The following is a 27285-nucleotide window of genomic DNA, read 5'->3' on the forward strand; positions in this document are numbered from 1 at the left end:
AGAGCAGAGGTGCCATAGGCACAATCAGAGAACACTGGATAAACATCAGAGGTCCACGGTTGTTCAACATCCTCCCAGCGAGCATAAGAAATATTGCGGGAACAACCGTGGACATCTTCAAGAGGAAATTATATTGTTTCCTCCAAGGACTGCTGGACCAACCGGGCTGTGGTGGGTATGTGGGCCTGAGGGCCGCTCCAAGGAGTTTGGTCCTGGTGGACCAAACTCTCCTGGTCCTGGTGGACCAAACTCTCACAAGTCAAGCCTGGCCTCGGGCCGGGCTTGGGGAGTAGAAGAACTCCCAGAACCCCATCAACCAAGTATCAACCAGGGTAGTGGTAGATGACCCGGGTGTGAGTCATGCTGGCAGACCACACCTCAGCTGACATACGGCCGTCATTGATGACATCTGGCAACGTCTCCCTCTTTGTCCCACATGTTTTTTAGTCTCTAAACACACCAGATATAAACACGTGGCCGTAATGCAGGTGTTTAAATACCTCCCCGTGGCCTTCTGAGCGTGACATAACGAGGAGACACTAATGTGTGTACTCTCCATGTGCCTCTTCACTACACTTGGCAGCATTAGACTTGTTGTCATGACAAATGGAGTCTGGCGAGAGCACTTTGTCTATGTAATTTGTTTGCCGGACTGCAGTTGGCACAGAGGCACTGCAGCTGGTGTTGCACAGTCACCGGGGTGCCATGGTGGGGTATATGGGTGTTGCTATGGAAGGGGGGCAGGCACAAGGGCTGGCTCTCTCTCTCTCTCTCTCTCTCTCTCTCTCTCTCTCTCTCTCTCTCTCTCTCTCTCTCTCTCTCTCTCTCTCTCTCTCTCTCTCTCTCTCTCTCTCTCTCGTGTACTCACCTAGTTGTGCTTGCGGGGGTTGAGCTCTGGCTCTTTGGTCCCGCCTCTCAACTGTCAATCAACAGGTGTACAGGTTCCTGAGCCTACTGGGCTCTATCATATCTATATTTGAAACTGTGTATGGAGTCAGCCTCCACCACATCACTGCCTAATGCATTCCACCTGTTAACTACTCTGACACTTACAAAGTTCTAATATCTCTGTGGCTCATTTCGGTACTCAGTTTCCACCTGTGTCCCCTTGTTCGTGTAACACCCGTGCTAAAGAGTTTGTCTTTATCCACTCTGTCAATACCCGTGAGAATTTTGTAGGTGGTTATCATGTCTCCCCTTACTCTTATGTTTTTTAGGGATGTGTGTGTGTGTACTCACCTAATTGTGCTTGCGGGGGTTGAGCTTTGGATCTTTGGTCCCGCCCTCGTGTGTGTGTGCCCTCCCGCCAGAGGGCACCACCACCAGGGGGCACCACCAGAGGGCACCACCACCAGGGGGCACCACCACCAGGGGGCACCACCAGAGGGCACCACCACCAGGGGGGCACCACCACCAGGGGGCACCACCACCAGGGGGCACCACCAGAGGGCACCACCACCAGGGGGCACCACCACCAGGGGGCACCACCAGAGGGCACCACCACCAGGGGGCACCACCACCAGGGGGCACCACCAGAGGGCACCACCACCAGGGGGCACCACCACCAGGGGGCACCACCAGAGGGCACCACCACCAGGGGGCACCACCAGAGGGCACCACCACCAGGGGGCACCACCAGAGGGCACCACCACCAGGGGGCACCACCAGAGGGCACCACCACCAGGGGGCACCACCAGAGGGCACCACCACCAGGGGGCACCACCAGAGGGCACCACCACCAGGGGGCACCACCAGAGGGCACCACCACCAGGGGGCACCACCACCAGGGGGCACCACCAGAGGGCACCACCACCAGGGGGCACCACCAGAGGGCACCACCACCAGGGGGCACCACCACCAGGGGGCACCACCACCAGGGGGCACCACCACCAGGGGGCACCACCAGAGGGCACCACCACCAGGGGGCACCACCACCAGGGGGCACCACCAGACGGCACCACCACCAGGGGGCACCACCAGAGGGCACCACCACCAGGGGGCACCACCACCAGGGGGCACCACCAGAGGGCACCACCACCAGGGGGCACCACCACCAGGGGGCACCACCACCAGAGGGCACCACCACCAGGGGGCACCACCAGAGGGCACCACCACCAGGGGGCACCACCACCAGGGGGCACCACCAGGGGGCACCACCACCAGGGGGCACCACCAGAGGGCACCACCACCAGGGGGCACCACCACCAGAGGGCACCACCACCAGGGGGCACCACCACCAGGGGGCACCACCAGACGGCACCACCACCAGGGGGCACCACCACCAGGGGGCACCACCACCAGAGGGCACCACCACCAGGGGGCACCACCACCAGAGGGCACCACCACCAGAGGGCACCACCACCAGGGGGCACCACCAGAGGGCACCACCACCAGAGGGCACCACCACCAGGGGGCACCACCAGAGGGCACCACCACCAGGGGGCACCACCAGAGGGCACCACCACCAGGGGGCACCACCAGAGGGCACCACCACCAGAGGGCACCACCACCAGGGGGCACCACCACCAGGGGGCACCACCAGAGGGCACCACCACCAGGGGGCACCACCAGAGGGCACCACCACCAGGGGGCACCACCACCAGGGGGCACCACCAGAGGGCACCACCACCCGCAGAACAAAAATACAAGATGGGAGCTAAGTTTAGGAGGGAGAGTCACCCCGTCATGTGCCAGGCGGGTCCTGACTGACGACGGGGACTTCCGTAGACTTTCTCACGCTTGGGATGACTTGACGTATCCGCCACTACAGGTGACGGGTCTCCCAATCCTGAGCACTCCAGGTGCAAACCCTGTGAGCAGGAAGTGTGGCATGATCTCCCGCACTACATCACCGAATGCCCAGTTATTAGACCATTCACACCCCACCTGGCATGAGGTACCTGCAGCTTGCAATTACTATATTCACCCTCGTGTTCTTGAAGATATCCTTATATTGTACCTAAAATTTCGCCAGTGCAGGCTACTGAACATATGGCCCTGTATGACTAACCATCCTGTGTGATGGGGACTCAGTATCACTGCTACCTTATTCACTCTTGTGTTCATGATGATATCCTCATAATGCACCCAGAGTCTGCCAGTTCAGACTGCCTATCACATGCCTCTGTATGACTAACCATCCTGTGTGATGGGGATTTTTTAGCATCACCCAGTTAGCTTTTTGACACACACTGTACTCCCCTTCATATAGTCTAGGGTAGCTGCACAAATGCTGATGTACCTAATGTATTAATACAAAAAAATGTGAGCATGGTATGGATAGTGAGAAAGGTGCGGATAGTGAGGAAGGTGCGGATAGTGAGCAGCATATGGAGAGCGAGAGGACTCCTTACTTCATCAGTTAATAGGACAATTGTACAGATTAGAGTATGAGGGGCCGCGCCTCCAAGCCTGTGTTATACCTGGAGTGATCTTGACGTCGGAGTTATCATATATGTCTTTAAAATTGTGTGTTTATGAGGCAGCCACATATTACTGCTGGATCCTCATCAGTTATCTCCCAGCCCTGGAGAGAAGAGAGGAGATATGATCACCACATACAATACACTGATGAGTAGCGGGAGTGGGTAGGGGTGGATGGTGCCCTGACCCCCCCCCCCACCAGATGCGTCATTGACTATTAACTCCAGGTAGGTAATTAACTCGTCCGGGGAGAGGCCGGCAGTAATTAACTATAATGACCTTAAATTAATAACCTTCCCAGTCATGTTATCTTTTATTTCCTAGAATTTCTGTTGCTTAGGTTTCTGGTGGTCACTGGTACCTGGAGCATACCTGGAGAGCATTTCAAGAGTCCTTCCCACCCCTTTAGTTTGTTTTTTGTTTAGGTTTTTAGTTTGTTCAAAACTACAAGGGAATGACTTGTAGTGTTCACCCCCCCCCCTCCCCGTCATACATTTTGAACACATCACACTCTGCATTCTGTAGGAATTTCTAATTAAAAAGTGTTTGACAAGAGCTTATCCCAACTATCTCGTAGCTAATGGCGCTGGCAAGAACTCTTTTTTTATCTCTTCTTAATGCTGTCACAGTCTATAGGAATTTCTAGTAAAAAGTTGTTTGACAGGTCTCTTAAGTAATGGAGGACGAGGTCAACTACCTGACCCCTACACTTCAAGGAGGAGGGGAGGTTATCTTGAGGTTATCTTGAGATGATTTCGGGGCTTTAGTGTCCCCGCGGCCCGGTCCTCGACCAGGCCTCCACCCCCAGGAAGCAGCCCGTGACAGCTGACTAACACCCAGGTACCTATTTTACTGCTAAGTAACAGGGGCATAGGGTGAAAGAAACTCTGCCCATTGTTTCTCGCCGGCGCCCGGGATCGAACCTGGGACCACAGGATCACAAGTTCAGCGTGCTGTCCAAGGTGGGGAGAAGAATTATGGAAGGGTTAGAGAGGAGAGAGAGAGAGAGAGAGAGAGAGAGAGAGAGAGAGAGAGAGAGAGAGAGAGAGAGAGAGAGAGAGAGAGAGAGAGAGAGAGAGAGAGAGAGAGAGAGAGAGAGAGAGAGAGAAGGGAAGGGAATGTCCAGGAGAAAGCGCCAAGCCATTAGGACTATATAGCACTTGGAAGGGGTCAGGATAAGGATTTGGGATGGGACGGCAGGAAGGAATGGTGCCCAACCACTTGCTGGACTTCTTTTGTAGAGAAGCATACCAGCTGGGAGTGGTGGTGGTGGTCCTGTAGTTCACTGTAGTTCATCACAGGTCCAGGTTGTTCAACATCCTCCCAGCAAATATAAGCAATATTGCCGGAACAAAAGTAGAAGTCATGAAGAACAAGGTAGATAGTTTTCTACAAGAAGTGCCGGACCAACCTGTAGTAGATATGTGGGCCTGCAAGCAACAGCCTGTTGGACCAAGCTCTCACCGGGCTTTTGGGGAGTAGAAGAACTCCCAGCTGCTCATCCAGGTAGTGGAAGGGGGGGGCTAGGAGTGGAGAGTGGGGGGGTGGGGGGGTCCGGTGTAACATGACTGGACCACCACTCCCAGCAGGAGTGCTGAGTCACCATTCATTATAAAAATGTTCACTGCTCGCCTCCTGGAGGGCCGCTGACCTATGCTTGCTCGCTCTGGTATGGGGAGGGCGTTCACGAGAGGTGAGGGTGTGTGTAAGAGGTGAGTGTGTGTGTGTGGAGAGGTGAGTGTGTGTGTGTGGAGAGGTGAGGGTGTGTGTGTGGAGAGGTGAGGGTGTGTGTGTGGAGAGGTGAGTGTGTGTGTGGAGAGGTGAGTGTGTGTGTGTGGAGAGGTGAGTGTGTGTGTGTGGAGAGGTGAGGGTGTGTGTGTGGAGAGGTGAGTGTGTGTGTGGAGAGGTGAGTGTGTGTGTGTGGAGAGGTGAGTGTGTGTGTGTGGAGAGGTGAGTGTGTGTGTGTGGAGAGGTGAGGGTGTGTGTGTGGAGAGGTGAGTGTGTGTGTGTGGAGAGGTGAGTGTGTGTGTGGAGAGGTGAGTGTGTGTGTGGAGAGGTGAGGGTGTGTGTGGAGAGGTGAGTGTGTGTGTGTGGAGAGGTGAGTGTGTGTGTGGAGAGGTGAGTGTGTGTGTGGAGAGGTGAGTGTGTGTGTGGAGAGGTGAGTGTGTGTGTGGAGAGGTGAGTGTGTGTGTGGAGAGGTGAGGGTGTGTGTGGAGAGGTGAGTGTGTGTGGAGAGGTGAGTGTGTGTGTGGAGAGGTGAGTGTGTGTGGAGAGGTGAGGGTGTGTGTGGAGAGGTGAGTGTGTGTGGAGAGGTGAGTGTGTGTGTGTGGAGAGGTGAGTGTGTGTGTGTGGAGAGGTGAGTGTGTGTGTGGAGAGGTGAGGGTGTGTGTGGAGAGGTGAGGGTGTGTGTGGAGAGGTGAGGGTGTGTGTGGAGAGGTGAGGGTGTGTGTGGAGAGGTGAGTGTGTGTGGAGAGGTGAGTGTGTGTGTGGAGAGGTGAGTGTGTGTGGAGAGGTGAGGGTGTGTGTGGAGAGGTGAGTGTGTGTGGAGAGGTGAGTGTGTGTGTGTGGAGAGGTGAGTGTGTGTGTGTGGAGAGGTGAGTGTGTGTGTGTGGAGAGGTGAGTGTGTGTGTGGAGAGGTGAGGGTGTGTGTGGAGAGGTGAGGGTGTGTGTGTAGAGGTGAGGGTGTGTGTGGAGAGGTGAGGGTGTGTGTGGAGAGGTGAGTGTGTGTGTGGAGAGGTGAGTGTGTGTGTGTGGAGAGGTGAGGGTGTGTGTGGAGAGGTGAGGGTGTGTGTGTGGAGAGGTGAGGGTGTGTGTGTGGAGAGGTGAGGGTGTGTGTGGAGAGGTGAGGGTGTGTGTGTGGAGAGGTGAGGGTGTGTGTGGAGAGGTGAGGGTGTGTGTGTGGAGAGGTGAGGGTGTGTGTGGAGAGGTGAGGGTGTGTGTGGAGAGGTGAGGGTGTGTGTGGAGAGGTGAGGGTGTGTGTGTGGAGAGGTGAGGGTGTGTGTGGAGAGGTGAGGGTGTGTGTGTGGAGAGGTGAGGGTGTGTGTGGAGAGGTGAGGGTGTGTGTGGAGAGGTGAGGGTGTGTGTGGAGAGGTGAGGGTGTGTGTGGAGAGGTGAGGGTGTGTGTGTGGAGAGGTGAGGGTGTGTGTGGAGAGGTGAGGGTGTGTGTGGAGAGGTGAGAGGAGGTTGTTGTTGTTTAAGATTCAGTTACTCGGGACAAAAAGTTCCAAGTAGCACGGGCTATGGTGATCCCGTAGTGGACTTACCTGGCACAAGAGCGGGGCTGTAACTTTGTGTGAGGGAGGGTGTGTGTAATGGTGAGGGAGGGTGTGCTAAGAGGCAAGGGAAGGTGTGTGGATTTGTGGCAAACCTGCACACAGAAATAACATCACATGAGACCAGGAGGCATGGCAGGATGTGCAGAATACCCCCGAAGAAAAGCAGAGGTGCAACAGGTACTCTGAGAGAGAACTCTATCAACACCAGAGGCCCGAGACCTGTTCAACACGCTTCCACTACACATAAGGGGCATAACTGGCCGACCCCTCACAGTGTTCAAGAGAGAACTATCAACATCAGAGGCCCGAGACTGTTCAACACGCTTCCACTACACATAAGGGGCATAACTGGCCGACCCCTCACAGTGTTCAAGAGAGAACTATCAACATCAGAGGCCCGAGACTGTTCAACACGCTTCCACTACACATAAGGGGCATAACTGGCCGACCCCTCACAGTGTTCAAGAGAGAACTATCAACATCAGAGGCCCGAGACTGTTCAACACGCTTCCACTACACATAAGGGGCATAACTGGCCGACCCCTCACAGTGTTCAAGAGAGAACTATCAACATCAGAGGCCCGAGACTGTTCAACACGCTTCCACTACACATAAGGGGCATAACTGGCCGACCCCTCACAGTGTTCAAGAGAGAACTATCAACATCAGAGGCCCGAGACTGTTCAACACGCTTCCACTACACATAAGGGGCATAACTGGCCGACCCCTCACAGTGTTCAAGAGAGAACTATCAACATCAGAGGCCCGAGACTGTTCAACACGCTTCCGCTACACTTAAGGGGCATAACTGGTCGACCCCTCACAGTGTTAAAGAGAGAACTATCAACATCAGAGGTCCGAGACTGTTCAACACGCTTCCACTACACATAAGGGACATAACTGGCAGACCCCTCACGGTGTTCAAGAGAGAACTGGATAATCACCTCCAAAGGATACCTGATCAACCAGGCTGTGACTCATACGTCAGGCTCCGAGCAGCCGCGTCCAACAGCCTGGTTGACCAGTCCAACAACCAGGAGGCTAGGTCGAGGACCGGGCCGCGAGGACATTGAGCCCCGAAATCATCGCAAGGTAACCACAAGGTAAGCAAGCTACGAGGCAGATGCATGAAAACCGTCACTACCACGGTGCTTTAATTTGTACAATTACGTCGCATATTCAACGAATTGGTCGATTCCGTAACCAAATACGAGGTATTTGGTTAAACTTTGCTTTTCTCGTGAATTATTCGTTCTCGGTTGACAATAGCAGTCAGTGTGCATGGGGAATAGGCTTACAGGCTTACAGGCTTACAGGCTTACAGTCTCTAGAAGATGAGAGGAAATGTCAGCACTGTGGAGAAATGCCCGACACACCCCTGGAACATTATCTAACACAGTACACAGTTACAACCTCAACAGACCAATGGAACATGATCTAACACAGTACACAGTTACAACCACAACAGACCACTGGAACATGATCTAACACAGTGCACAGTTACAACCTCAACAGACCAATGAAACATTATCTAACACAGTACACAGTTACAACCACAACAGACCAATGGAACATGATCTAACACAGTGCACAGTTACAACCTCAACAGACCAATGAAACATTATCTAACACAGTACACAGTTACAACCACAACAGACCAATGGAACATGATCTAACACAGTACACAGTTACAACCACAACAGACCAATGGAACATGATCTAACACAGTGCACAGTTACAACCACAACAGACCAATGGAACATGATCTAACACAGTGCACAGTTACAACCACAACAGACCAATGGAACATGATCTAACACAGTACACAGTTGCAAACCCCCAATAAGATTTCAACTTATATTCAACAAAGGTGATCTGGAACTTTAGTTAAACACATGGGACACATAGAAGTTGTTAAACACATGGGACACATAGACGTTGTTAAACACATGAGACACATAGAAGTTGTTAAACACATGGGACACAGACGTTGTTAAACACATGGGACACAGACGTTGTTAAACACATGGGACACATAGATGTTGTTAAACACATGGGACACATAGAAGTTGTTAAACACATGGGACACATAGACGTTGTTAAACACATGGGACACATAGAAGTTGTTAAACACATGGGACACATGGATGTTGTTAAACACATGGGACACATAGAAGTTGTTAAACACATGGGACACATAGACGTTGTTAAACACATGGGACACATAGAAGTTGTTAAACACATGGGACACATAGAAGTTGTTAAACACATGGGACAAAATCTTACTGAAGCGACCATACGAGTCATAAATACTCACATTCCGCCCAAGTAAAACAAGAAATAAGTAACACTGAGTGAACCAGCCGTAGGCTTAGGGCCGCGCAGGAATATCCCTGAAAACCAAAAAATAATGCCAGTCACGAATGGTGACTACCCCATGAATGGTGAGGTTAATGGTGCGGAGAACGATTGGATTAATGGTGAAAGGTGGTGAGGCTTCCATGTAAGGTGTGACCTTTGACCTGAGTGCTTGTTGACGTGCGCGCTCAAGTAAGGTGGTTGTAAAGCTGACTATATTGGGTAGTTCCAGGTTATAGTCGCCTGTTTAGTAATGAACATCAGATTGGTGAGTCGTCTCTTGTCTATATGTCTGGGTCACTGTATGTCTGTATGTCTGGGTCACTGTATGTCTGTATGCCTGGGTCACTGTATGTCTGTATGTCTGGGTCACTGTATGTCTGTATGTCTGGGTCACTGTATGTCTGTATGCCTGGGTCACTGTATGTCTGTATGCCTGGGTCACTGTGTGTCTGTATGCCTGGGCCACTGTATGTCTGGGTCACTGTATGTCTGTATGTCTGGGTCACTGTATGTCTGTATGCCTGGGTCTCTGTATGCCTGGGTCACTGTATGTCTGGGTCACTGTATGCCTGGGTCACTGTATGTCTGGGTCACTGTATGTCTGGGTCACTGTGTTTCAGCATGTCTGGAAGGCTTGATGTGCTCTCACTGTTCACTCCCGTTCTTATAAGTTCATGGCTGAACATATATTGATTTTGGCCAAGAAAGGTCAAACGTCGACGACAGGACCTTACAGTGTGTTTAACCCACCAAGGTCCAGCTCCAGTTCTCCACTCTACCACTCTGGAAAGTTCCAGATCACCGCTCTACCACTCTGGAAACTTCCAGATCACCGCTCTACTACTCTGGAAAGTTCCAGATCACCGCTTTACCACTCTGGAAAGTTCCAGATCACCGCTCTACCGCTGTGGAAAGTTCCAGATCACCGCTCTACCACTGTGGAAAGTTCCAGATCACCGCTCTACCACTCTGGAAAGTTCCAGATCACCGCTCTACCACTCTGGAAAGTTCCAGATCACCGCTCTACCACTCTGGAAAGTTCCAGATCACCGCTCTACCACTGTGGAAAGTTCCAGATCACCGCTCTACCACTGTGGAAAGTTCCAGATCACCGCTCTACCACTCTGGAAAGTTCCAGATCACCGCTTTACCACTGTGGAAAGTTCCGGATCAAACTCTTCCACTGGAAAGTTACAACATTTATAGTCGTGTGGCCAGCGGGTCGCTCGAAGCAACAACCTTTTTGATCAATTTCCTTTGCAAGTCAGACCTGGTCCCAAACCGGGCTTGGAGAGTAGAGACAACTTCCTCAATATGAAACTCACACAAATTTCGAAATTCATTTCATCTTGTTATATTGCTAGGTGAACAGGGGCATCAAGTGAAAGACAACATGTTCAACTGTTTCTGTCCTGTTGAGGACGTAGGCCATTAACCAGACCAGGGCCCTCAACGACCACCAGACCAGGGCCTCAACCACCACCAGACCAGGGCCTCAACCACCACCAGACCAGGGCCTCAACCACCACCAGACCAGGGCCTCAACCACCACCAGACCAGGGCCTCAACCACCACCAGACCAGGGCCTCAACCACCACCAGACCAGGGCCTCAACCACCACCAGACCAGGGCCTCAACCACCACCAGACCAGGGCATCAACCACCACCAGACCAGGGCCTCAACCACCACCAGACCAGGGCCCTCAACCACCACCAGACCAGGGCATCAACCACCACCAGACCAGGGCATCAACCACCACCAGACCAGGGCCTCAACCACCACCAGACCAGGGCCTCAACCACCACCAGACCAGGGCCTCAACCACCACCAGACCAGGGCCTCAACCACCACCAGACCAGGGCCTCAACCACCACCAGACCAGGGCCTCAACCACCACCAGACCAGGGCCTCAACCACCACCAGACCAGGGCCTCAACCACCACCAGACCAGGGCCTCAACCACCACCAGACCAGGGCCTCAACCACCACCAGACCAGGGCCTCAACCACCACCAGACCAGGGCCTCAACCACCACCAGACCAGGACCCTCAACCACCACCAGACCAGGGCCTCAACCACCACCAGACCAGGGCATCAACCACCACCAGACCAGGACCTCAACCACCACCAGATCAGGGCATCAACCACCACCAGACCAGGACCCTCAACCACCACAAGACCAGGACCCTCAACCACCACCAGACCAGGGCCTCAACCACCACCAGACCAGGGCCTCAACCACCACCAGACCAGGGCATCAACCACCACCAGACCAGGGCATCAACCACCACCAGACCAGGACCCTCAACCACCACCAGACCAGGGCCTCAACCACCACCAGACCAGGGCCTCAACCACCACCAGACCAGGACCCTCAACCACCACCAGACCAGGGCCTCAACCACCACCAGACCAGGGCCTCAACCATCACCAGACCAGGACCTCAACCACCACCAGACCAGGGCATCAACCACCACCAGACCAGGACCCTCAACCACCACCAGACCAGGGCATCAACCACCACCAGACCAGGGCCTCAACCACCACCAGACCAGGACCCTCAACCACCACCAGACCAGGGCATCAACCACCACCAGACCAGGGCCTCAACCATCACCAGACCTGGGCATCAACCACCACCAGACCAGGGCATCAACCACCACCAGACCAGGACCCTCAACCACCACCAGACCAGGGCCTCAACCACCACCAGACCAGGGCCTCAACCACCACCAGACCAGGGCCTCAACCACCACCAGACCAGGGCCTCAACCACCACCAGACCAGGGCATCAACCACCACCAGACCAGGACCCTCAACCACCACCAGACCAGGGCCTCAACCACCACCAGACCAGGGCCTCAACCACCACCAGACCAGGGCCTCAACCACCACCAGACCAGGGCATCAACCACCACCAGACCAGGGCCTCAACCACCACCAGACCAGGACCCTCAACCACCACCAGACCAGGGCATCAACCACCACCAGACCAGGACCCTCAACCACCACCAGACCAGGGCCTCAACCACCACCAGACCAGGGCCTCAACCACCACCAGACCAGGGCATCAACCACCACCAGACCAGGGCCTCAACCACCACCAGACCAGGACCCTCAACCACCACCAGACCAGGGCATCAACCACCACCAGACCAGGACCCTCAACCACCACCAGACCAGGGCCTCAACCACCACCAGACCAGGGCCTCAACCACCACCAGACCAGGGCATCAACCACCACCAGACCAGGGCCCTCAACCACCACCAGACCAGGACCCTCAACCACCACCAGACCAGGGCCCCTCAACCACCACCAGACCAGGACCCTCAACCACCACCAGACCAGGGCCCCAACCACCACCAGCCCAGGGCCCTCAACCACCACTTTACCGTCTAGGTGAGAGAGATGGGGTGGTGAGAAATGATAGGTAATGAAGTGAGAGGTGAGTCTGGGAGGCGGGAGGAGGCAATGACCATGTAAGTAATGACTAGACCAAGATGGGTCGCGTCCACCATTATGGGTGGAAGAACTTGTAACTGGGGCACCTGGTGCCTGTCTGGCCCTCTGTGTCCCCCTCTTGGACGGACTATGATGCTCACTCACACATGCACATTAGCATGCACACGCACGCACACGGACGCACACGGACGCACACGGAAGCACACGCTCGCACAGTAGGAGAGAACTTTATTTGGAACACTCAAAAGCTTCAAAAGCCCCCTAAGGGCGTTGACGGAATTCAATGCAAAATCGTTAAACAACTGGCACATGAACTGTCTACCCTTGGAACCCCTTTTCACAAAATCTCTGAACTAAGAGATAGTTCCCCTAGATTCAAAATATACGAATGTCACCTTAAAATAAAAACTGAAAACTTCGTCCGCTCAGCCTTGCCTCGCATATCTTCACGCTTATGGAGAGAATTCTAAGGCGGGAAGGGAGGGCGGTGGGGGGGATAATTCACGTTGACCAGGCCACACACTAGAAAGCGAAGAGACGACGACGTTTCGGTCCGTCCTGGATCATTTTCAAGTCGATTGTGACATTCTCAAGTCAAAATCGACTTGATGATGATCCAGGACGGACCGAAACGTCGTCGTCTCTTCACTTTCTAGTGTGGGGTTTGGTCAACATTTTTCAGCCACGTTATTGTGACTCCTCGTCTGCATACGGATAATTCATCATCTTACCATGGGATGATGTAGTCAAATCAACGCAGCATTGTTAACAATAAATCCTGCCTTACGAACCTGCTCACATTTTAGGAAACGGTAACCAGCTCTTCAGACAAAGGACTTGCAGGAGATGTAGTAGACATGGACTACAGCTATTGATAAGACATACAAGACTGGTCACGACATTACAAGCACGTGGAATAACATGGTAAAATACTACCATGGATGGTGGTTAATGGAAATTAATTTGACTGGTGAAATGTGTTGTGTTGGGTAGCGCAAGGTTCCGTATTGGGGTCGGCCATTGTGTCATCTACAATAGTGACGTTGATGACTATATTGCAAACCGCGCTGCAGATGACACTATAAGGTTTGTGACACCACACTATAAGGTTTGTGACACCACACTATAAGGTTTGTGACACCACACTATAAGGTTTGTGACACCACACTATAAGGTTTGTGACACCACACTATAAGGTTTGTGACACCACACTATAAGGTTTGTGACACCACACTATAAGGTTTGTGACACCACACTATAAGGTTTGTGACACCACACTATAAGGTTTGTGACACCATACTATAAGGTTTGTCTTTGGGGAGTAGAAGAACTCCCAGAACCCCATCAAGCAGGTACCAAGTAGGAAGTGAAAATGATATTGAGAGGTGCAGATGACACACACACACACACACACACACACACACACACACACACACACACACACACACACAAGGGGCCTCGTGGCTGAGTGGACACCTAAGGGGCCGGGTTCGATCCCCGGCCGAAGCAGAAACAATTGGGCATTATTTCTCTCACCCTGGTGCCCCTGTTCATCTAACCCTGGTGCCCCTGTAAATAGGTACCTGGGAGCTAGACAGCTGCTACGGGCTGCTTCCTGGGAATGTATGTGTGTGTGTGTGTGTGTGTGTGTGTGTGTGTGTGTGTGTGTATGTGTGTGTGTGTGTGTGTGTGTGTGTGTGTGTGTGTGTGTGTGTGTGTGTGTGTGTGTGTGTGTGTCTTAGAGAGAAATATATGCAGTAGACATAATAGAGGACAAATAAATTGTTTAGAAAGGCGGGGTACAAGAGCTAATAGCTCGATTTTGCAGATACAAATATTAAATACACATTGACACACACACACAGTCTCTTATAAACTTTTGTGTCATTAAATACATAATTTTAATAAATGGATATTTTGTTCTGCCATCATTAGTTACTGTACAATGTTGACTTTGTCAACTCTGTCCTTATACGTTTATTTGACAATGATATTTCTTACATGTATTAAGACCAGTTGCTCTACACCACCGATGCATATGTTGGCATTCCCATTGAAATTGAAATAAGTTTATTGAGGTAAAATACACACAAAGGGATGAGGTAGCTCAAGCTATTCTCACCCCGTTCAGTACATCGTGTTAATACATACATAGACACACTTCACAAACAATAAACATATTACCAAACATTCTGCGAGATAAACATCTACATTTCCTGGCATACCCATGGTCAGTTAAGGTACGGAGCGAGAAGGCACCGCTGCCCAAGCTGGTACGTTCGCTGAATATCAACAGGTGATAAGGTGGTGCCAGTCTGGGTCATCTAAGGTCACTTTAAGAGTGTCTGGAGACTGTGTCAAGCAGGTCACTCTTGGAGGGGGGGGTACAGGGGCCCAACTTATGGAGCAGCCGCGTCCAACAGCCTGGTTGATCAGTCCGGCAACCAGGAGGCCTGGTCGACGACCGGGCCGCGGGGACGCTAAGCCCCGGAAGCACCTCAAGGTAACCTCAAGGTAAGGAATGGAATGGAATTATCAGAGGGAAGCGCCAAAGCCATTACGACTATATAGCACTGGGAAGGGGTCTGGATAAGGATATGGGATGGGACGGTGGGAAGAAAGGTTGCCCAACCATTTTCACCGTCGGGGATCGAACGCCGACCTGCACCAACTTATGAAAAAGACGGTCCTCGGAAGAGTGGGTTAGGTAAGGGTGTGATAGAGTGATTTATTGCGTTCTCCAGCCAATTTAAGTTTTTCGGTATTTCCATAACAAAGAATTTGCAATTTGCCACCGTTGAACAAGTTGCTTAGTGTTGCCCACAAGAGGACTTGTTATTTGACTTTTTAGTGTAAAGTAAGGTAATTATCAGGAGAAAGCGCTAAACCAAAATGACTATAGCCCTTGTGGAAGATATGTGGGACAAGGAAGTACTCTATGAAGACGGAGGGAAGGAACGCTGCCCAACCTATTGGATTCTCGGGGATTGAACGTCGACCCTGCAAGAAACAAGATCGTCTCTCTACCGACCAGTTCAAGTGATTCTTCAGTCTCCTATCCCGAAGCCATTTTCGTGCTGATTTTGATATCGTCCACGAAAAGATGACACAAATCGATTTTGCTGTTATCTATTTTTGAATATGAAGTAAGAGATACCTATTATAGGTATAGGTTAAGTAATAATTGTAATTACGAAGCAATAAGATGCTTATCTTAACATACTAAGAAGGTTAGGTAAGGTCGGTGTTTTCTATGAAGCTTTTCAAGGTAAACTAGTATGTTTAGTATGTCACATATGCACGTATTTAATAAGTCAATATTGACTATACGAAAGTGCGAGAACGGGTTGGTGGTATATATTACCGGACATGGAAGTTTGTGGTTAAGCATATCGTTCTCCCGGTCACACATCCAGTTACTGTCCAGACACAGCAAGTGATGAACCTCTACCATTACCTGTTATTCCTATAGACCTCATATGATGGCAAACACTCTTTGAACTCACTGTGTAACATATTAGATTACTTTATCAAGTTTGTACACGAGCTTATCAGAATTGTTATCCCAGTTATTTTAATAAGGTTTGAGGTGGCATAAACAAACACAGACAGTAGGGTGTGGCGACACAGACAGCAGGGGGGTGGCGACACAGACAGCAGGGGGGTGGCGACACAGACAGCAGGGGGGCGGGTGACAGTACCCCCTGGGTCTCGGGGAATAGGAGGGGAGAGCAGTGGGAGAGGAGGGGAGAGCAGTGGGAGAGGAGGAGAGAGTAGTGGGAGAGGAGGAGAGAGCAGTGGGAGAGGAGGAGAGAGTAGTGGGAGAGGAGGGGAGAGCAGTGGGAGAGGAGGGGAGAGCTGCGGGAGAGGAGGAGAGAGTAGTGAGAGAGGAGGAGAGAGCAGTGGGAGAGGAGGAGAGAGCAGTGGGAGAGGAGGGAAGAGTAGTGGGAGAGTCACGGTTAGCCCACTTCCGTCGCCACATTGAAAAAAGTCGTGGTAGAGAGAGAGGTCCGGGCGAGCCAGAATAACCGAATATTCATTTGATCATTCTAAAGTACACATTAACCGAAGTAGAATATATAATGGGGCAATAATGGGCCTAGCGAGATGATATATCACATCAATGGTAGTTATCGTGCACTTGTCGTTACTGTCCCAGGATATCGTATCAATTGTGTTTAAACAAGTCACTCCTAAAGACTCACATTAGAAACTGGAAAAGAGAACACGTTTTCGTTCAACCTGTATGTTTATAAAGAAACTATTAGGACATAACTGGGTCAGGAGACAGTATCCTATCTCTTAGCATAACTCTAACAGTTATCTTAGATAACTATTAGTCACAGATACCAATTCGAGATGGATAACTCGTAGCGATATATGTAACCGGGCAAAAGTGATAGACATCCGTTAGATATAGATATACCTGTTCAGAGATAAGTGTCACGTGTAGCAGGGACAATATAGTGAGCTGGGGGGGGGATATTGACACAAGCACGCGACTCTTCTTCCACTGGCTTGGGAGAGATGGGTTGGACAGGTGGCCTTGGACCTATTGTCATGAAGCTGAGCGGAATGATGAGCTTTGCCGTTTAAGCTGATGCAGCAGGTCGTGGCGAAGAGTTAGCGCCGGAGCCGAGGCTCTATTGTTAGAGGCTCTGGCTCTATTGTTAGAGGCTCTGGCTCTATTGTTAGAGGTCTGGCTCTATTGTCAGAGGCTCTGGCTCTATTGAATTAAACGTGTTGGCCGAACCTGTTTTCTTGAATTGTACAGAATCGTCGAAGTGTACAATTCGGCGGCGTCCATGCATGAACAAAAATTGGCTGTTGATTTGTTTGTTGCGTGACGCAAACAAGCGTCACGCACATGATGGCGGCAACTCACTGCATGACGCACCTGGCCACATTTGCATTACACAAATAACCCAATTGTGACATTATTTAGTAGGTTAACATGTGAGTGATATTGAGATATACGCAACGCTTCGCACCAACTGTTATTTTAAAATTATATTGTAATAATAACCCTATACCGTTCTCAGCCTCTTAGCTTCAGTCTGTTAGTTTAACAACTCCATTGAAAAGTATATCAAGGTTAGGAAATTATTTCATAAATGTATATCGCTTCATATAGTCGGCATTTGTATCCTCCAACAGAAAACGGGGGTTGAGGTTATTTTCTACATGTAAGATGTGACGTAGAAAGTTGCGGGAATGTTCGATACCATTCTAGTAGAGCGGTGAGTTGTGCGTGCGGATAGTTGAGAAAGGTGCGGTGATGACGAGGGTGCGACAGTGGTAAGTGGACGAGGGGGGTTTCCTTGAGTTACCCTTGAGCCGCCTCGCGGGGATCATTCCTCAGGGCTCCTCCGGCCTGCCACACGTCGCTACCCACACAATTACATACCCACGGGAACCTGCTGCTCATTGCCGGGATACTTGTTCCTGTGTGATAAGTCGTGGTACTGGTGATGGTTGGCGAGAAGTGAGGTGTGGTGGTGAGGTGAGGTGTCGGGAGGAGGGAGCGTGAGAGGTTTAGGGAGAGGGAGTTGGCAGGGTGTGAGGGTCTGCCAGGCGGCCGCAGCCACCCCAGTTGAGTTTGGTTGTTGGCGGCGGAGGGTCGGGAGGGCCCAGTTTCACCTGTTGTGAGGAACTTGGCCTGCTGGTGGCACACTCTCCCCCGTGCACGCCCTCACCGCCTCTCCCCGCACCGTCGCCCCGCTCGCTGTTGTGATGATGAAACACCATCAGTAGCCCGCACTGCAGGGGAACTTGTGTTCTGTCAGTGGGGGGAAAATAAAGTGGTTGGTCAGTAGTGAAGTGTGTGAGAGCGTGGAGCCAGACCTCACCAGCTCCTGAGGATGTCTGCCTCAGCTCTGCGCTACACACTCACCCGCACCGCCTGATAAACGGGTGAACCTGTGGTCCAGGCTGTGGGCGCTGCGACCAGTGCGCCGCGGGGGTCATGAAGAGTGTTGTGCGCGCAAACAAACGGAAAAGGCAGTTTGTTTATAAGTTTGTGGCGTGTGTGTGATGTGCGGGGATGTTTCCCCACTGGAGCGGCAGGACTAGGGGAGGCGGGGAAGGGAATGGTGGGGATATTAGCAGTAGCACCGGAGGGTTGAACAACAAGAACTGGGCAAGAGATATGGAAGAGAGAAAGAAGGGTTGGTCACGTGACCCAAGCGGAGGCTGGGTGAGAGAGAACGCAGGCGGGGGCTCCACCAGCAACCTGGCCAACGCCAACATAACCAACAACCTCCGTCAGCGCCGCCGCAGCAGCAACAGCAGCGTGCCCAGCCTCGTCAGTAACGGCTACAGCAACAGCGGGTGTCAGCGCGGGTCGTCGGCCAGCCCCAGGGCGCCCCACAGTAAGGGCTTCTGGGTGCAGGAGCCCGACGACTACCACTCCCGCTGGGTCACCACCAAGACACCGGACTCTGAAGGCAGTGGCATGCCCCTCACCTGGCCGCCCACGGGCGTGGGTGGGCGTGATGGGAGTTACCGTGGGGCGTGTGTCTCCCAGCCCTCCTCCCCCCATAGGGCCCCAGAGACGCCCCCTCCCCTGGGGTGCTACACCACACTGCCTAAGGTATATAAGAGCCACGCCACCTGGGTTAGTACACCCTAAATGTGTCCTCACCTGTGTGGCTTACCTGTCTACTGTCTCTAGATACTAGTGTCCACAAGTAGGCTGTGTTAGGCCTAGTCATGTGTCCTTGTCTACTCTACACATCGGGTCCCACATCACTCACCCGGCGCTTGTCGCATGTAGTTAGTGCTACTAAATGACTTGGAGCAATTATAATTACGCTTTAGTGCAAGTTAGTTGTTTTACATTTGACAAACACTTCTATTGTAACCTTACTACTGTAACCTTGTTGTCCAGACCACACACTGGAAAGTGAAGGGACGACGACGTTTCGGTCCGTCCTGGACCATTCTTAAGTCAAGTCACAATCGACTTGAGAATGGTCCAGGACGGATCGAAACGTCGTCGTCCCTTCACTTCCTAGTGTGTGGTCTGGTCAACATATTTCAGCCACGTTATTGTGACTCCTCGTCTGCCAACTGTAAACCTCACTACTGATTTAGTACACATGAGGTTGTAGTAAATACTACAGCCTATCATCCACAAATGATGGTAGGTGTACCAACTACTGGTCGAACGTACAGATATGGACTGTTACACCCAAAATGTTCCACGTTTTGTTCCACTTTCGTGACCCTATCGAGCGCACGAGAAAGACGACGACAAGCAAACCTAACCTTCCCTAGACATGTGTGTTCTAAATTAGGCCGATAATGGCGTATATTAGGCCTAGGCTTTTTGCTTTTTAGGCCTCGGGCAGGTTAGGGTGTACAGCTAGTGTTGAGGATTTTGTCCCGCCTTGTGTGTTATTTCTAAAGTGCAAAACTTTTAAACTTTTTGAAGTTCAGTATGAAAAAAATAAATGGCTGAAGAATGCAAGGAGTTGTACTTTAGTGTTTGTGTGCTTCTGTTTATTTATGTATTTGAGTGTGTATGTAGGGAGAGGTCTAGCTCCTGGGCCCATCCTTCGAGCAACTACCGTACATCCAACCTTTTAATGCTTTGTCATAAACTAGTTTTATAATTATAAATGGGGGGTTAGTCCCGACCACCTTCACGTCCAGGTCATTCTACCTGTCTACCACTTATCTACCCCTTATCTACCACGTATCTACCGCGGGCACACCTTACAGGAACTGCCGTACATCCCACCGGTTCATCTGTGTCCTCTCTGTCAAGATATGTTGTCTGCTTATAACTTTGTCAATCAACTGATGTACAGATTGTTTCACAACTGCTTCAGTTGTAACAGTGCCAATGTTGTAGTGTGTGTGGGGGGGAGGGAGGGAGTTATTAGGGGAAAGCTCCAAGCCATTACGAATATATAGCACTGGGATGGGATCAGGATAAGGATTTGGGATGGGACGGGGGATGAAGGAATGGTGCCCAACCACTTGGACGGTCGGGGATTGAACGCCGACCTGCATGAAGCGAGACCGTCGCTCTACCATCCAGCCCAAGGGTGGTGGGGGGGGGGGGGGGTAGAACGGTACTTGGTTTGTCGGTTGGAAAACCAGTTTTTCGTAGATTCTTACTGAGGGCAGAACTGGGCTTATGAAGAGCAGTGCCAGGGTTGTGGTGGATAGTGCCAGGGGTGTGGTGGATAGTGCCAGGGGTGTGGTGGATAGTGCCAGGGTTGTGGTGGATAGTGCCAGGGGTGTGGTGGATAGTGCCAGGGTTGTGTTGGATAGTGCCAGGGTTGTGTTGGATAGTGCCAGGGTTGTGTTGGATAGTGCCAGGGTTGTGGTGGATAGTGCCAGGGTTGTGGTGGATTGTGCCAGGGTTGTGATGGATAGTGCCAGGGTTGTGGTGGATAGTGCCAGGGTTGTGGTGAATAGTGCCAGGGTTGTGGTGGATAGTGCCAGGGTTGTGGTGGATAGTGCCAAGGTTGTGGTGAATAGTGCCAGGGTTGTGGTGGATAGTGCCAGGGGTTGTAATAGTGCCAGGTTAGTGAGGGCTGGCATTAAAGGCTTGACCACACCCCCATTTCTCTGTAAGCTCCTCTCCGTAAATAATACAACTGTTTGGCCTAACCCGAAACGAAATGGTCGCAGTGCCCCCTATCACCACCACCCATCACCGCCGCCCACCACCACCGCCCATCACCACCGCCCACCACCACCGCCCACCACCACCACCACCACCCATCACCACCGCCCATCACCCATCACCACCGCCCATCACCACCACCCATCACCACCGCCCATCACCATCACCCATCACCACCACCACCACCCATCACCACCGCCCATCACCCATCACCACCGCCCATCACCCATCACCACCACCCATCACCACCGCCCATCACCACCGCCCATCATCACCACCCATCACCACCACCCATCACCACCACCCATCACCACCACCCATCACCACCACCCATCACCACCACCCATCACCACCACCCATCACCACCACCCATCACCACCACCCATCACCACCACCCATCACCACCACCCATCACCACCACCCATCACCACCACCCATCACCACCACCCATCACCACCACCCATCACCACCACCCATCACCACCACCCATCACCACCACCCATCACCACGGGTGAAGAACAAGACTGTCTAGCACCAAAAGAGAGATGAGACGGGGTGTGGCGGTAAATATAATGATGGTCATCTTTACGTGGCTGATAAACCTTTATGATGAGATGACATTATGCAACATTAGGCAGAGAACAAGCAACATATGCGCCCCGAGGCACATATATAACACACAGGTGCTGGCAGGCAGGGAGCCGTTGTCATGTGTAAGACAGCCAACATGCTCACATGTGTAGAACATTGAGTAATGGTGTACAGGTGGTATAACCCTCCCTCCCTAAACAACTTGAAGAGACACACCAATATTAGTGGGAAGAGAAGAGTGACATTGTAGGCCACAAGGTGGTAGAAGAGCCCGCCATGTTGAACACAAATTAGGCAGTTTGGAGCCTCGCGCCACTTTGGGATCACTCTTCTTATTGTCAAGAAAATGCAGAGTTCTGTGTTCACTGCATGAGGAAACATCCTCGTTCGTGTCATCCTTTGTAGATGATACAAAAATCAGCATGAAAATTACCTCGTCTGAAGACATTGATAAACTACAAGCAGATATTAACAAAGTTTTCGACTGGGCAGCAGAAAATAATATGATGTTTAACAGTGATAAATTCCAGGTACTCAGGTACGGTAAAAATGAGGACCTTAAACATAATACAGGGTACAAAACACAAATAGTGTTTGTAATACTATTTACCTGGTTGATACCTGGTTGATGGGGTTCTGGGAGTTCTTCTACTCCCCAAGCCCGGCCCGAGGCCAGGCTTGACTTGTGAGAGTTTGGTCCACTAGGCTGTTGCTTGGAGCGGCCCGCAGGCCCACATACCCACCACAGCCCGGTTGGTCCGGCACTCCTTGGAGGAATTAATCTACTTTCCTCTTGAAAATGTCCACGGTTGTTCCGGCAATATTTCTTATGCTTGCTGAGAGGACGTTGAACAACCGCGGACCTCTGATGTTTATACAGTGTTCTCTGATTGTGCCTATGGCACAATTTATATTTGTAATATAAATCTGCACATTGTAGGAAAACAACATGTAAAGGATTTGGGAATAATGATGTCTGACGACCTAACGTTTAGGGAGCATAACCAAGCAAATATTGCGTCAGCCAGAAAAATGATAGGATGGATTACGAGAACTTTCAAAATCAGAGATCCCATCATAATGGTTGTACTCTTCAAGTCACTTCTGCTCTTCCGTCTTGAGTACTGCTCAGTACTCGCTTTGTGTGTGTACTAGGGGGATGAGCAAGGGCAATTTGTGTGTACTAGGGGGATGAGCAAGGGCAATTTGTGTGTACTAGGGGGATGAGCAAAGGCAATGTGTGTGTGTACTATTGCGATGAGCAAAGGCAGTGTGTGTGTACTAGGGCGATGAGCAAAGGCAGTGTGTGTATACTAGGGCGATGAGCAGGGGCAGTGTGTGTGTGTACTAGGGCGATGAGCAAGGGCAGTGTGTGTGTGTACTAGGGCGATGAGCAAGGGCAGTGTGTGTGTGTACTAGGGCGATGAGCAGGGGCAGTGTGTGTGTGTACTAGGGCGATGAGCAAGGGCAGTGTGTGTGTGTACTAGGGCGATGAGCAAGGGCAGTGTGTGTGTGTACTAGGGCGATGAGCAAGGGCAGTGTGTGTGTGTACTAGGGCGATGAGCAAGGGCAGTGTGTGTGTGTACTAGGGCGATGAGCAAGGGCAGTGTGTGTGTGTACTAGGGCGATGAGCAAGGGCAGTGTGTGTGTGTACTAGGGCGATGAGCAAGGGCAGTGTGTGTGTGTACTAGGGCGATGAGCAAGGGCAGTGTGTGTGTGTGTACTAGGGCGATGAGCAGGGGCAGTGTGTGTGTGTACTAGGGCGATGAGCAAGGGCAGTGTGTGTGTGTACTAGGGCGATGAGCAAGGGCAGGTTGCCAACTCACAGTGCAGTGACCGGAATAGTGTTTACGAGGCTACCCATTCATGGGGCGAGAGTCACTAGAACAGACCAAGTGAGTCAGGTAGATTTCACTCATTTGTTGGGTATTGGTGAGGCCCTGGTGACGTGGGGTGCAGCTGAGGCCCTGGTGACGTGGGGTGCAGCTGAGGCCCTGGTGACGTGGGGTGCAGCTGAGGCCCTGGTGACGTGGGGTGCAGCTGAGGCCCTGGTGACGTGGGGTGCAGCTGAGGCCCTGGTGACGTGGGGTGCAGCTGAAGCCCTGGTGACGTGGAGTGCAGCTGAGGCCTTGGTGACGTGCGGGTCAACAACACCTGAGGCTGGATCAATATACCTCAGACATATACCAAGATCAAATTGTTGTGCTCAGTATGTTAAATGTTGAATGCGTCTGGCCGACCTTTAAATGTGGCTCGTTATCACACGGGGGGTCGAACCCAGGAGACTTTTGAGGGGCGGTAACGCGCCAGCTGTTAGAACTCTGGTAATGACATTCCAGTCATACCATCTGTCGTCCGGCGCTTTAAATGCGGACATATTTGCTGGTCACCTAACAGAGTGGCCGAAATGTGGTGGCCCCGCGCGCTGCCGCCCTATCTGGCCCCGCGCTGCCGCCCTATCTGGCCCCGCGCTGCCGCCCTATCTGGCCTCGCGCTGCCGCCCTATCTGGCCTCGTGCTGCCGCCCTATCTGTCCTCGCGCTGCCGCCCTATCTGGCCCCACGCGCTGCTGTCCTATCTGGCCCCGCGCTGCCGCCCTATCTGGCCCCCGCGCTGCCGCCCTATCTGGCCCCGCGCTGCCGCCCTATCTGGCCCCCGCGCTGCCGCCCTATCTGGCCCCGCGCTGCCGCCCTATCTGGCCCCGCGCTGCCGCCCTATCTGGCCCTGCGCTCTCTGGCCTCGCGCTATCTGGCCTGCGCTACTTCTTGAAATGCAAATGCGGTGAGCTATGGACTTGGAGGCGACGGACGGGATGCAGCGGAGGTCCTTCTCTTCCTAGTGATGACTTTTTACAGGGACTCTCGTCTGAGGCTGTGAGACCACACGGCTCCTGGGGACACCCGGTCGCTTGGTAGCGACAATGGTAGGTTGAGGACACGGTAGTTTGTGGCAAGGAGCGTGAGGGTGGGAACAAGGTTGTTATAGAGGGTGCAGGCGGGTGTAGAGAGGCTTGGGAACGAACGAAGGTAGTTCAAGAGCAAGCATAAATACAGGTGTATAAAGCAGATGTTGTAGAGATTGTAATTGAATGTTGTGGTGAGGGCCAGAGAGAGAGAGAGAGAGAGAGAGAGAGAGAGAGGGATGGTAGCACCCACAGAGGTCCTGCATGGAGAGTGTTCTATCCACAGATACTTCTCTTGACTTTAACCACCATTCCTGCATATATTTATCTTGGACAGCATTATTTTCAAGCCCTACGAGTTTCCATGTGTGTGTGTGTGTGTGCGTGCGTGCGTGTGTGCGTGCGTGTGTACTCACCTAATTGTACTCACCTAATTGTGCTTGCGGGGGTTGAGCTTTGGCTCTTTGGTCCCGCCTCTCAACTGTCAATCAACTGGTGTACAGATTCCTGAGCCTACTGGGCTCTATCATACCTACATTTGAAACTGTGTATGGAGTCAGCCTCCACCACATCACTTCCTAGTGCATTCCATTTATTAACTACTCTGACACTGAAAAAATTCTTTCTAACGTCTCTGTGGCTCATCTGGGTACTAAGTTTCCACCTGTGTCCCCTTGTTCGTGTCCCACCCGTGCTGAAGAGTTTGTCTTTGTCCACCCTGTCAATTCCCCTGAGAATTTTGTAGGTGGTTATCATGTCTCCCCTTACTCTTCTGTTTTCCAGGGATGTGAGGTTCAGCTCCTTTAGCCTTTCCTCGTAGCTCAATCCTCTCAGTTCCGGGACGAGCCTGGTGGCATACCGCTGAATCTTCTCTAACTTTGTCTTGTGTTTAACTAGGTATGGACTCCAGGCTGGAGCTGCATACTCCAGGATTGGTCTTACATAAGTGGTATACAGGGTTCTGAAAGATTCCTTACACAAGTTTCTGAAGGCAGTTCTTATGTTGGCCAGTCTAGCATATGCCGCTGATGATATTCTTTTGATGTGGGCCTCTGGGGACAGGTTCGGTGTGATATCAACCCCCAGATCCTTCTCTCTATTTGATTCTTGCAGGATTTCCCCTCCCAGATGATACCTTGTGTTCAGCCTCCTGCTCCCTTCGCCTAATTTCATCACCTTACACTTTCCAGAGTTGAACTTCAGCAGCCATTTTCTAGACCATTCCTCCAGTTTATCCAGGTCATCCTGTAGTCTCTGCCTATCTTCATCCGTCTTGATGTGTGTGTGTGTGTGTGTGTGTGTGTGTGTGTGTGTGTGTGTGTGTGTGTGTGTGTGTGTGTGTGTGTGTACTCACCTAATTGTACTCACCTAGTTGTGCTTGAGGGGGTTGAGCTCTGGCTCTTTGGTCCCGCCTCTCAACTGTCAATCAACAGGTTTGTGTGTGAGTGTGTGTGTGTGTGTGAGTGTGTGTGTGTGTGTGTGTGTGTGTGTGTGTGTGTGTGTGTGTGTGTGTGTGTGTGTGTGTGTGTGTGTGTTGACCAGTTATTGATCCGAGGTTTACCATGCATTGCCAAAAAGTTCATTACTCTCGGTAACTCCATCCCTTCTCCCCCCCCCCCTCCAATCCACCTCATTACCATGAGATGCAACAATCATGAGGCCACTCATTACCTCTGAGAGCCTGGCCGATATCTTCCCAGATTGCATAATTCACTCCATAGATGGCTCTCTCATTTATGCCGGGGAGAATGGCCACATATGGCGTACCGGCAGGTGTGTGCGTGTGTGTGTGTGTGCGTGTGTACTCACCTAATTGTGCTTGCGGGGGTTGAGCTCTGGCTCTTTGGTCCAACAAAGAGGACCTTTTGGTCCTCTTTGTGTGTGTGTGTGTGTGTGTGTGTGTGTGTGTGTGTGTGTGTGTGTGTGTGTGTGTGTGTGTGTGGAAATCTAGTTGTGATGGATCATTTCTCAAATTACCTTCGACAAGTTAATGAGGTCATTATTAAATTACCATAAAACATAGCGAAGCGCAATAGATAAAAAAAAAATCATTATTGCCTTTCTCACCAATTAACATCTGTAACATCAGGATGTAATCTATTGGAGGTTGTGAGCCCAGGGTGAAACTACTTTTCCAACATCATGTGTGGTTGATAAAACATTTCCAACATCATGTGTGGTTGATAAAACATTTCCAACATCATGTGTGGTTGATAAAACATTTCCAACATCATGTGTGGTTGATAAAACATTTCCAACATCATGTGTGGTTGATAAAACATTTCCAACATCATGTGTGGTTGATAAAACATTTCCAACATCATGTGTGGTTGATAAAACATTTCCAACATCATGTGTGGTTGATAAAACATTTCCAGCATCATGTGTGGTTGATAAAACATTTCCAACATCATGTGTGGTTGATAAAACATTTCCAACATCATGTGTGGTTGATAAAACATTTCCAACATCATGTGTGGTTGATAAAACATTTCCAACATCATGTGTGGTTGATAAAACATTTCCAACATCATGTGTGGTTGATAAAACATTTCCAACATCATGTGTGGTTGATAAAACATTTCCAACATCATGTGTGGTTGATAAAACATTTCCAACATCATGTGTG

At 51.4% G+C, this 27285-nt stretch overlaps 1 protein-coding gene across 6 annotated transcripts in view; it reads left to right on the top strand.

Annotated features, from left to right (window-relative positions):
• The window catches only part of Sarm (sterile alpha and armadillo motif), a 329198-nt gene that overhangs the window by 39275 nt on the left and 262638 nt on the right, over positions 1 to 27285 (top strand). The window contains exon 1 of one of the 6 annotated variants that reach the window (XM_045759499.2): positions 18132 to 19139. The exons of 3 other annotated variants lie outside the window; for them this stretch is intronic. In XM_045759499.2, the coding sequence (XP_045615455.1) occupies positions 18567 to 19139 (573 nt within the window). In that variant the 5' untranslated portion in view covers positions 18132 to 18566. Of the gene's footprint in view, positions 1 to 18131; positions 19140 to 27285 lie in introns of those variants that run through there. 2 more of the 6 variants (XM_045759500.2, XM_045759501.2) reach the window with 2 other exon arrangements.

This window comes from Procambarus clarkii, chromosome 83 (genome assembly GCF_040958095.1).
Source record: "Procambarus clarkii isolate CNS0578487 chromosome 83, FALCON_Pclarkii_2.0, whole genome shotgun sequence".
NCBI lineage: Eukaryota > Metazoa > Arthropoda > Malacostraca > Decapoda > Cambaridae > Procambarus > Procambarus clarkii.